We start from the raw sequence: 12,415 nt of genomic DNA, 5'->3' as shown, positions 1-12,415 counted from the left end.
CTGAAGAGTTCTTTTTATGTTCTTGTGCGCTGCACTATGCATTTGAAAGGGTGTTATCCATATTTTTTCGAGTGCTTCTAGATGGTTTGTAGTCAGAGAGTTTTGATAATATTACTGAAAACAGAAGTGTTGACCACTTCTTTATTGATGGTTTTTAGCATAATCAAACTTAACAATACAAAGGGAGTTGAACCTTAGTAAAATGTAATACAGCGTTCCTATTTCTAAATGGAGTCATTTCTTCATGTTCAGGAGGATGATCTTGTCTTTCCCAGAGTTAATCTTGGAAGATCTCATACATTCATCTACTGAAGGGGCAGTAAACAATCCTCAGGGCTGGATGTAGATTAAGGAATAAAGTAAAAGATTAATATATATATTTTTTAATGGTCTTTTTTTTATTGTGGTAACATTGGTTTATAACATTATATAAATTTCTGATGTACATCGTTATATATTTAGATTTCTGTGTAGATTACATCATGTTCACCACCCAAAGATTAATTACCATCCATCACCACACACATGTGCCTAATCACCCTTTTTACCTTCCTCCCTCCCCACTTTCCCTCTGGTAACCACCAATCCAATCTCTGTTTCTATGTGTTTGTTTGTCATTTTTATCTTCTACTTATGAGTGAGATCGTATGGTATTTGACTTTCTCCCTCTGACTTATTTCACATGGCATAATACCCTCAAGGTCCATCCATGTTGTCACAAATGGCTGCATTTCATCATTTCTTTTGCCTGCGTACTATTCTGTTGTGTATATATGCCACATCTTCCTTATCCATTCGTCCCTTGGGGGGCACCTTGGTTGCTTCCAAATCTTGGCTATTGTGAATAATGCTGCAATTAACATAGGGGTGCATGTATCTTTATGCATTCATGTGTTCATGTTCTTGGAAAAATACCCAGCAGTGGAATAACTGGATCATATGGTAGATCTATTCTTAATTTTTTGAAGACCCTCCATACTGTTTTCCATAGTGGCTGCACCAGTTTGCACTCCCACAAGCAGTGTATGAGGGTTCCCTTCTCTCCACATCTTCTCCAACACCTATTGTTTCCTGTCTTGTTAATTATAACCATTCTGACAGGAGTGAGGTGATATCTCATTGTGGTTTTGATTTGCATTTCCTTGGTTGTTAATGATGTTGAACATCTTTTCATTTGCCTGTTGGCCATCTGTATATCTTCTTTGGAGAAATATCTGTTCAGATCTTTTGCCCGTTTTTAAATTGAGTTGTTAGTTTTTTTGTTGTTGAGATGCATGAGTTCTTTGTATATTTTGGATATTAACCCCTTATCAGATACATGGTTTGCAAATATCTTCTCCCAGTTGTTAGGCTGTCTTTTCGTCTTCTTGATGGTTTCTTTTGCTGTGCAGAAGCTTCTTAGTTTGATGTAGTCCTATTTGGTTATTTTTTCTATTGTTTCCCTTGCCTAGGCAGACATGGTACTTGAAAATATGCTGCTAAGACTGATGTCGAAGAGTGTACTCCCTATGTTTTCTTCTAAAGTTAAATGGTTTCAGGTCTTACATTCAAGTCTTTAAGCCACTTTGAGTTAATTTTTGCACATGGTGTAAGATAATGGTGTACTTTCATTCTTTTGCATGTGACTGTCCCAGTTTTCCCAACACCATTTATTGAAGAGACTCTGCTCTCTCCATTGTATGTTCTTGGCTCCCTTGTCGAATATTAGCTGTCCGTAGATGTGTGGGTTTATTTCTGGGCTCTCAATTCTATTCCATTGATCTCTGTGTCTGTTTTTGTGCCAGTATCATGGTGTTTTGGTTACAATAGCTTTGTAATATATTTTGAAATCAGGGAGTGTGATACCTCCAGCTTTGTTTTCTTCCTCAGGATTCCTTTGGCTATTCGGGGTCTTTTGTTCCATATAAATTTTAGAATTCTTTGTTCTATTTCTGTGAAAAATGTTGTTGGAACTTTGATAGGGATTGTATTGAACCTGTAGGTTGCTTTAGGAAGTATAGATATTTTAACTATGTTAATTCTTCTAATCCAGGAACACAGAATATCTTTCAATTTCTTTGTGTCTTTTTCAGTTTCTTTCAACGTTTTATAGTTTTCAGTGTACAGATCTTTCACCTCTTTGGTTAAGTTTATTCCTAGATATTTTATTCTTTTTGTTGCAATTGTAAATGGGATTGTATTCTTAATTTCTCTTTCTGCTACTTGGTTATTAGTGTATAAAAATGCAACTCAATTTTGTATGTTGATTTTGTATCCTGCAACTTGACCATATACTTTTATTATTTCTAAAAGTTTTTTGATGGATTCTTTAGGGTTTTCTATATGTAAAACCATGTCATCTGCAAATAGTGACAGTTTTGCTTCTTCCTTTCCAATTTGGATCCCTTTTATTTCTTTTTCTTGCCTGATTGCTTTGGCCAAAACTTCCAGTGCTATGTCAAATAAGAGTGGTGAAAGTGGGCACCCTTGTCTCTTCCTGTTCTTAGAGAGATGGCTTTCAGTTTTTCTCCGTTGAGAATGATATTAGCTGTGGGTTTGTCATGAATGCCCTTTACTATCTTGAAGTACTTTCCTTCTATACTCATTTTATTCAGAGTTTTTATCAAAAATGGATGCTGTATCTTGTCATATGCTTTCTCTACATCTATTGAGATAACCGTGTGCTTTTTATTCTTCATTTTGTTAATGTGGTATATCACGTTGATTGATTAAATATGTTAAAAGCATACTATTTATTGCCATAGTTTATCAGATGCTTTGACTGTATAATGAAACCTTTTCTCTGAGAATAGGCTTAGGGCTGCATCTGTTTTCTGAGAAATGGGGAAAATGCGTATGTTGAAAAAGAATTATGCATTTCTCGTTCTGTTAAGACTTAACTGCTTTTCATTCATTCTTTCAGTGAAAAGCTACTCAAGTATGACCACTACCTAGTGCCATTTACTCTGTTTGAGTTGGCATTTTTGTACAAAAGCCAAGGGGAAATTGACAAGGCCATGAAGGTTCTAGAAACTGCAAGGTAAGTGATGATGGAAGCTTTTCCTTGATTGCTGTGGACTAGGGACTATAAATATTGTTGTTCCAGGTATTCATTATTTGGACATATTTAGTATTGCCTAAACAGTGCTCAAAAAGGCAAATTATAATGATGAAAATATTTGCTGTTGCTAGTAAAAGACTAGCAGTTCACTACTAAAAACCAAGACCATCGGTGATCAAAAGTTACCACTAACTCAAGCCAGTACCGATGATGCCAACGTAAACAGACTTCCCGATAATTTCAAGTGTCAGTTGTCTACAGTTTCCCTTATGCAGTAGGAGCTTTGCAAAGTTGCCAAAATTAGTAGCCAGACATTTAGAAAAATATTCAATTACATCTTCTGGTAAACTCTAGTAAGATGTTGATTTAGCTTCTGAATAATAACCCTTATTCTGGATAATAACCCTTATCAAGTTTACCCATAAGTAGCCTTTAGACCTATATGAAATGAAGAGCTATAGAAAGATGTGAATGCCACAGTGAAGAAAGAAGTTAGAGCTCACCCATGGGCCAACACAGTGTGTGAAAGCAGGAGCCCAAAGTCAAAGCCATTCCATTTTGCTGATTTTTAACAATTCTAGCAAGGAGAAGTCAACATGAATGATCTAAGTAAAGTTTTTAAATAATCTGTGGATTTCTATGGTCTCTTCTGACATTGTCACACCATAGTTATTGGCCAAACCCTTGATGTTTGCCTGTGAGAAGTGGAGTAAGTAATTTTGGTGTTACCAAGGAATCTTGTTGTCTTTGTTGTGTCATGAGAGTTTCAAGATGATTCTTTTGGGAGGTGACTGATCATGTTCACCTTGTTTATAGGAGGGAGCCTTAATTTCCAGTTTAGAAAAGGAGGTCAACTATTTAGGAATAGTTCACAACTATTTAGGCTTAAAATGTTAAGCCCTCCTTGTAACCTTCTTGCTGTGTTTGTGAATGGCTTAGAATTAAGTAGGCCTTGCTACTCAAAGTATGACTTTTAGATCACCAACAGGAAGCTTCTAGAAATACAGAATAATTGCCTCCTCCCCTCTCAGGGCCAGAATCTACATTTTAAGATCTGCTGTTATGCATGTTCCACTTGAAAGCAAATAAGGAATGAGGAAGGGGAGGATGGTGGTGGTACCCTGGTATACAAAGGAACTTTGACGTCACAATTCTATTGTTACTGTCTTTAGAAACAACTACAAAGATTACTCCCTGGAGTCCAGACTGCACTTCAGAATTCAAGCAGCTCTTCAACTGTGGAAAAAACCTTCCTCAGATTGATTAAAACGTGAAGGATGGAATTTTCCCTCACTTACCGCCGGCATCTGCTAAAGATTAGACCTTGTATTAAGGTGGAAAAATGATCTTATGAATGAGAGAAAAAAAACCCTAATTTTATTGTCAATATTTTCTGTCATCTGTGTGGTTTACTATTGGTCTACATAAATGGTTTTTTCTTTTTTTATGGAATGATGTTCGATATCTACAAAATTCTTATATTTTGCCTCTCCAAAAAGAATTTCATATTAGATTTGAATTGGAGAGAGAGGTCTTTTTAAAGGACTCACAGGTACAATAAAGTCTAATGAGATTATTTATTTTTTTAATGTGGAAATCAATATTATTTAAGTAGCAAGTGGCTTACAAGTTGAGCCATTTTTAGATTTGTTGGTCAGTTAAACTTGAGATATTTTGTTGCCGAGTATTTAAATTCAAGAGAGGAAATTAGAAGTCACCTACATTCAAAATAGCTTGCCAGTAACCTCCTGAAGACTCCGGAAAAAGACAGGCAGTGGATGTGAACAGGGATGGGACAATGTCCTCAGCAGGTTGAAGAGACCTGTATCTAGAAAAGATGATGCGACATTGTTACTGTTTTTTTATTCTTCATGTAAGTTAAAGGTGGTGACACTTTTGAGAGACTATCCTGTTTTTGAATGTATTTAAGTCTATTATAATAACAAAATTCAAAAAGCTCTGTATATCTTAAGGGAAGAAAAAGTCATATTTTGTAAATTATCCTCGACCTTAGCAATGAGTCTAAAACATATACGTTGATTCTTTTTCTTATAGGAAGCAAAGTTCTTGCTACTTTAAATGATATGTAAAATATCAATAATTTTTACACTCGTGATGTTGCTGAGTAAGATCCAATTTTCTAATCTCTCTAGCACTGTGATGGTTCCTTGTAAATATATGGACTGTGATTTGTCCTTCAATCAGGAAACACAATCAGAGCATGGAGCCAGCAAAGAGAGCCTGACTGTGTGGTCCTGGCTTTGCTACCAGTTAGCAGTTACTAGGGTGACGTTTAGGGTGTCCCCTGCCTTCTGCATCATTGTGTTTTCCTCATCTGTGAAATGGTAAAAGAACAGATGACTTTCAAGGTCTCTTTCAGTTTTATAGCTGTGGGTCTGTGTATTAGGTATTTATTTTCAGCAAACAAAGTTAAAATGTTTAATCCAAGCCATTCCCACTTAGTGTGTGTTTTATTTTGCAGTCATCACTGTACCCCCTCGCCCTTCAAATATGTATGTGTTTTGGCTAGGGACAAGATTGCATCCAGAGCGAGGAAAAACAAGTCATGAATGGATGAATCAGAGTTTTGTCCTATTTCTATTTTTATTTTGAAGAATGATTTGTCATGGAAGCTTTGCAGTTCAACAGAAACAGCCCCAAATTGGGAGTCAGGAGCCCATCTCTGTCAGTTAATAGTTTCTTGACACAGAGCAAGTCATTCATTCTTTCTGGGACTCAGTTTCCCCAATGGGGATAGCAACATAGTGCTTGGTGCTTGTGAGGGCTCAATTGGATAATGCATATGATATCTTTGTGTAAACTGTGAAAGGCTATATGAATATGAGTTGTAATAATTATGGTTTATATGCACTGATTACAGTATCAACACAAAGATATTGGCTGAGTCTGTGGTCTCTGATATAAAATGAAGGAAACATGGAAATTCAAACACCTTTAAATTAATTCATGTGTTTGGCACTGACTATAGCCCGGATTATGAATTCGCTCCTTGCTATTTATTCCCTGCTACATTAGCCTGTACCCAACTGGTACTTGGTGGTGTTTTCTTTAAGGTACTGATTCTTGACCAATAGTGAGGATGTATTTCCAATGGAATATGATTAATACAGCTCAAGTCAGAGTACCACCCCTTCAGATGGTGTGCTGCCAGATCCCAATATGGGCTATTAATATGAATTATATAACTTTACTTTAGGTCTAGACAAAAGAGGAAATAAAGTGAACTGTCATTACAATTAGTAGAATGTGTGTTCAACAATTACTTTCTATACTGGTAAAAAAAAAAGTTTATAAATTTCTTAGAAGAGCTTTGGTAGCATTCCTTTTGTAAAGTACGAACATTCACATTATTTTGGTGAGAAGTTGCAAGTCAGAGTGAAAGTAAAAAATGTTCTATCTGGTATAAAATGAAAACAAAACAACGTAAGCTAATAGTGGTTATTTTTATTTTATTTTAACCCTACATTACCAAAACAAATATAAAAGAAATTCATATCTTCAGTTTCAATTTTTTCTTTATTTTTCCTTCTTTTCTTTTTCTTTCCTATTCTTTTGTGGTTACATGGTAATATGGATAATGTATCCAATGGATTTTTGAGTGCTGTAATATCATTAATGCTACAAATATTTATCTATTTCCTGCCATGTTCGAGATGTCATGGTGGTACCAGTTTCTTGTGACATCAGCTAATATTGCATTTTTGGTTATTTTGTGATTCAGTGTGTTCTGTGAAGAATGAGTCTGAAATGACAATGTTTTATCTAATGTTTTGAGGGGCATATGTGATGGGGTTGGGCTGCCAATGTGTCTGACAGTTTGTGCAATTTGTATAGTTCTTAGTGTAATTGCTTTTTTTTTTTCTTTTTTTAAATGGAGAGCCAGGGTTCTGATTGGTGCTGTGTAAATTTGAGACTCAAGTAGAGGTTATGCTTTGTAGGATTGGTGACAAGGAAGGCATGATTTCCACTTGACAATTAATGGAAGATTAACTACATTGGCTCTTATAGGAACATATATTTTAATGTTTTTATGCTTCTCCTGGGTACAAGAAGGTCCCAAGTTAATAGGAAAAGGGGGTTCATTGATTCTGTTTTTACTGCACGTGGGCAGAAGCTGTAGGGAGGTGAAGTCCAGATTAATCAGCATCAAAGAAGATTTTTAATCATTGGAACAATCCGACAGTATAACTACCTCTTTTGCAGAAGAGTGAGTTTGGCAGAGTTATGTGACTCATTCCTCGCTGACCTGGAAGCTTAGAGTTGAAGCTCAAGGTCCCTCTGTGAATCTTTGTTCAGGCCTTCAACTCAGTGAGATGTGTGTAAAGAAGAAAGGTCTCCCTCTTTCAGAGAAAAGTGAGTGTTTCCTCTTGTGAAGCTGCTTGTAGAGGTGGTTACTCTGCGATAGGTACTGAGAGCCCCTGCCATTGGTACTCATTATCATTCCACTTCTCATCCGTTCCTTTAAAGTGACTCTGTTGATGTTTTTGAATAGTGGTATTTCTTCCTTTGGATATTGAAAGTAATAATTTAAAAAAGGTCTTTGTGACCAATTGGAAGAATTTCTGGAATTACTCTGATTGATTCTTCATTGATTTTTTTTTCATATTCCTGATTTTTTTCCTAGTTATTCTCTCTATAATTTATAAATCATAAATTCAAATAAGTTTAGTTAAAATGAGTTCACAAAGACTCCGGTGATGGTTTTGATGTCCTAAGATTTTGTGATTCATAGGCCCTGGAATGGATCGTGGGGGATTATCTCATCCTCCCTGACCTCTAAGCAGTGTTGTTTCTCCTTCAGTCCTGCTCTATCCAGTATGTAGCCACTGGCCACGCGTGGCTTTCGAGCACTTGAAACATGGCTAGTGGCACATACTGGAATGATGCTGAGTGTCAGGAAGCGTTCATTTACACGTGCTGCAGTTCTATTTAAAGGCCTCCCAGTATCATGATTCCTGGAGTTCTGGCTTTTCCTTGTCTACTATGATCACCCAGTCACCAGAGCTGCATTGTGAATTGTGGCTCAAATACATATCTGTGAAGTTTGCTTTTTCTGTTTAAGTATCCATAAACTTTTATTTCCTCATGTTTACTTTGCAGATGATCAAGGTCATTGGCGCTTTTGAACATTATTCCTTGCCCACCCCCCAATCTCTTATATACTAGACTAAAAGACCTTATTTTTAAGGTTACTATTATAGTCTGACTTTACAGACATTCCTTGCTTTTTCAGATGCAACATCGCAAACTTAGGAGTTGTAGACGAAGTGACTCTAGCCTTTCAGATGTTACATTTTATGATTAAAATAATATTTTCTAAGGTTAATATTATTCTGAAAAATTTGGTGACTTTTCCATCCCTTTATATTATCAATGTTTCAACATTAACTCAGCTAGGCCAATGTTACTATTTAAAGATTTAGGCACAAGTTACCCACTTAGAGAATAATCTGGCAGATAGTTTATTTAAAGTTATATATTTTATACCTTTTGCTGCCTGTTATTTTTAATGTGTACGATACCTAAGCGATATGCATACATGTGATTGATGTATTTTTAATCTCTTTAGACATTTCTTGATGAGATAGATAGGTAGATAGATAGATAGAAAACAGCTTACAAAGATTAAATAGACAATGTTTTGTACTGTTCTTTCAGAAGGGGTACAGGATTTTCTCCAGACTGTTTCCCCTTCCCCAGACCAATTATTTACATATTTTTTCTTTACGTATTAGATTGGATGTTGTGAAACCCTATTCCTGCTTCTCAATGTCCACTAGTCTTGTCTCTCATAGATCTGCTGTTAGATTTAGTTCCTTCAGAATGCTGAATTTGAAATGTAATGAAAAGGACACGTCAGACTTTATCATGAGGGAGAACATCTTCGGTGTCGAGCAGTTGCTGTCTGACCTTGATGCGGTTGAAGTCCATTCCGGTCTTTTTGTAACTTCATAGCTACAGAAAGAAATGATGCAAGGACTGTTTAGCAGCTTGAGAAGGCTGAGCAGGTTCTTAGCCTGATCCATCCCAAAAGGATATGCGGGTCTAACTTGAGAGGAAGTCCATTCCCCCTTCTGTCCAGTTTACAGATGTGTCAGCACAGTAATACTGTAACACGGCTTTGCATAGAAAAGTCAAAGCAGCCACCTTACTGTATTTAACTAATAAAGAATGCACACAGATACCTACAGATTGGATATTTAATAGGGAAGCTCAAGATACTTTAATACCAAGCTTCATTAAGTAAAAATTGTTACATATTAATAAACAATACACCTCGTATGTTAATCTAGTAGTTCTTAGAAACGCATGGTTTAAATGATGAATATAAGGGATGCTGGCATATCCCAGTGGGAGCTTTTGTTTTATTGCTACTTAATATTTTCTAGTAAATTGATTTTAATTATTGGTAGTCTGTTTGGTACCATTTGGGAAAAAAAAAGGCTGGTCATAGTATAACAGAACTGATAGAGAAATTGGATAAAATGAACATATTAAGGAATCTTGCTTATCATTTCAGTTTTAAAGGAATTACTACGTTATTTTCGAAATGCTGGAAGGTCTTCTTCACTTTGAAGGGATGACACTCCCTGCGTTGGAAATCATGCAGACATGTTAATTCATTGTTATCTTTATTGGAGACAAGTGTCCAGGTGGCAATTTGGGTATAGTAAATGAGTTTAAACAATTTTCATTAAATTACTTCACTTTTTTTCTAAAGTCATTTTATTCTTCATAGTAGACAATTGCTTTCCATACAGTGATTTGTTTTTTAAGGCAATAATTTACGTGAGAAGAGATTATGATAAACATTATAAATCTTAGGCTGTTGATTTAATGGCTTAAGAAAACAGTATCATTGGGTTCTGTTTAAGATTTTCAGAAGGAGCACACGTGTGTTTTACTGATATGTGCTGTCCAGAAAAATTACTTAATTCTCAACAATATGTTGCATTCTCATGTTGTGTTAGGGGAAAATTTTATAACTAAGTAGTTTATTATTTACTATTGTTTTCCCTTTGCTAACTGTTGACGTTCAAACACCTGAATGAATACCAGCAGACTCATTTATATACTAGCATTTTAAAATATTTATTTGCAAATGTTCATAGAACTCTTGAATTTTTTGATGCAAGTCGCTAAATGATATGTAAAGGCAAAATATATATTTAATAAGTGAGAAGTATTATTTTATTACTGAAATTTATTTCCAAAGCAAATTTATTTTGTAGATACTTCACTTGGGAAATTTTGCTTTGCCTTAAAACACACAAACAAAATAAACGTGTCTTGTGATCTGGTCACCTGAAAACCCTTAATGTTACCTTGACTTGTAAGGGGATTTTGAAATTCTTTGATAAGGTATATTTTTCACTTTTATTTGGATTAAACAAAAATAGTTAGAGGTCATAGTGTTTTGTAATCAATGTCTGCTTCCCTGTTGAATCATCAAAGCTACCTGTATGGACTTTATAATTCAATATTTTATTAGTAAAAATTGTCAGCGTTTCATCTCAGTCTTTCTCTTCTCATTACATTTGAGCTTAGTGTCCTATCTTTCCTGTTCCCAGCGGTCACAGTTTTACAGAGCAGAACATTTTTAGAAACTGAAGATGTGTGAGTTCTGTGGAGATGAATGTGTTAGTAGCATCCATCTGCTGATCAAGTAGGCTTTGGATCTAGTACCCGAAAGTGAAATAGATTGTAGCTGTAAAAGCATGGTATCAACATAAGTCCAGAAGAAAGAAGAAAACTGTGAACTTCTGATGTTTTTAATATAAAAACTGTGTTCTCAATGAGTATTCACTTGCTGATTGTGTGTTAATGTTATCATCTATGATTTGTAAGCTAATGCTGATAGGAGATCTAAATTTTCAACATGAAGACAACAGTTCCTGTGGCCTATTTTTAACCTTAAGACATTTTTGAAAACAGATGTTGTCTTAGAAATTGTATTTTTAAGTGCAAATAAATCATCCCAACTCGAAAGTCAATGTTTTGTTTTTCATCTCATAGTATTACAGAATACTCTGCATTATTAGATGCATGTTTAAGTTGCCAGATGTTCTCAGAACTCTATATTTTCATATTGCTACAACTGGTTTACCTATAATGTGCAATTGAATTGTTATTTAAATAAATTACACTTGATGGAATTACAGTCGTATTCTGGTTGGTCTACATGTGAAAGATGTACACAGCATCTATTTTGCTGGCCTTTAATTGTAGCATGAAGTACACTTGGATTTTTGTCTCTTAGTAAGACTTTTTTAAAAAACCTTTACAGGCACATGTGAAAGCCTTTGTTTGTGCTGTGTTCTTGGCTGAGCACTGGGGCATGAAGAGATAAATTGGATGATACAGTTATCTTGAGGGAAGATTGCCTTCTTGTTCATCTTTTTGTAATCTTTTTAATAGTTCAGAGATTTAGATTAGCTGCCGGTATGTTCAGTTTAAAGGGGAATCTTTAGCATTCACTGTAACACAGTGGAAACAAAATTGGTCTCTGGAAATCAGAAGGGCTGCACTGAGGCTGAACTTGGTTAGGTAGTGGGCTGTGATCCCCCTCCTCAGCAGCTTAACTTCTCTGAACTTTGCCTGACCCCTCTGTAAAATGGGGATAATTCTGCTACCTCATTCAGCTTTAGGGAGGATCAAGGGAGGAGGTATGCAAGAACCAGGAAGGGCTAATCCAGCATGAAATACATTCTCCCACCCCTCCCCGGAACAGTTAGGGTAAACTAATGTCTGTCACAAACCAGGTGTTCCTGCCAGTAGGTGGCTTTTCATGTCGTGATTCAGTAACCCAGGTTCTTTCAGTCTTGTGGCTCTGCCGTCTTCAATGCGTGGCTGCTAAGGTCACTCTGCTCTTTTGCATCAAGCTGCCAAAGGGGAAAAAACATGGAGGGTTGTGTGAGGGAGGTGGTACATATCATCTGTTCATATTTCATTGGCGAGAGCTCAGTCACCTTGCTTCACCTAATGACAAAAGAGACAGAGATATGTAGTCTAGCTGTGGGCTCAGGGAGAAGATGAAATGGGTGTGGTCAACAGTTAGCTTGTCTCTGCCCATCCCTGTTGGGTCTGGATGCTCCATGGTTTCTCCAGCGTGTCCCATGCTTTCATGTTTGTCTTTTGTTTTTTGGCATGAGCAACCTGGTGGAGTTGGGAACACATTAGTTACAACTCTTTGGGTTGGAAGTAAAGAAATCAGCTTGAGCTAGTGTAAAAACAAAAACTTCAGGTGGAATATATTAAACAGATAAACAGTGTCTTCTGGAACCCAGGGGCAGGAATGTGGGAGATCCTCAGAAAATATATGACTTCAGAATAGAAAAGCTGTAGAGATCCTTT

General features: G+C 36.1%; 1 protein-coding gene across 14 annotated transcripts in view; it reads left to right on the top strand.

Moving 5' to 3' along the window:
- The window catches only part of TTC39B (tetratricopeptide repeat domain 39B), a 142,719-nt gene extending 131,502 nt beyond the window's left edge, over positions 1 to 11,217 (top strand). For all 14 annotated transcript variants that reach the window (XM_070589721.1, XM_070589716.1, XM_070589711.1 and 11 more), the window contains 2 exons: positions 2,903 to 3,019; positions 4,213 to 11,217. In XM_070589721.1, the coding sequence (XP_070445822.1) occupies positions 2,903 to 3,019; positions 4,213 to 4,303 (208 nt within the window). In that variant the 3' untranslated portion in view covers positions 4,304 to 11,217. The remainder of the gene's footprint in view (positions 1 to 2,902; positions 3,020 to 4,212) is intronic.
- The last annotated feature ends 1,198 nt before the right edge of the window (positions 11,218 to 12,415 follow it).

The sequence above is a fragment of the Equus przewalskii genome, chromosome 22 (assembly GCF_037783145.1).
Source record: "Equus przewalskii isolate Varuska chromosome 22, EquPr2, whole genome shotgun sequence".
NCBI classification, from domain to species: Eukaryota; Metazoa; Chordata; class Mammalia; order Perissodactyla; family Equidae; genus Equus; species Equus przewalskii.
The sequence above is the reverse complement of the archived record's forward strand: the minus strand, read 5'-3'. Positions and strand labels throughout refer to the sequence as shown.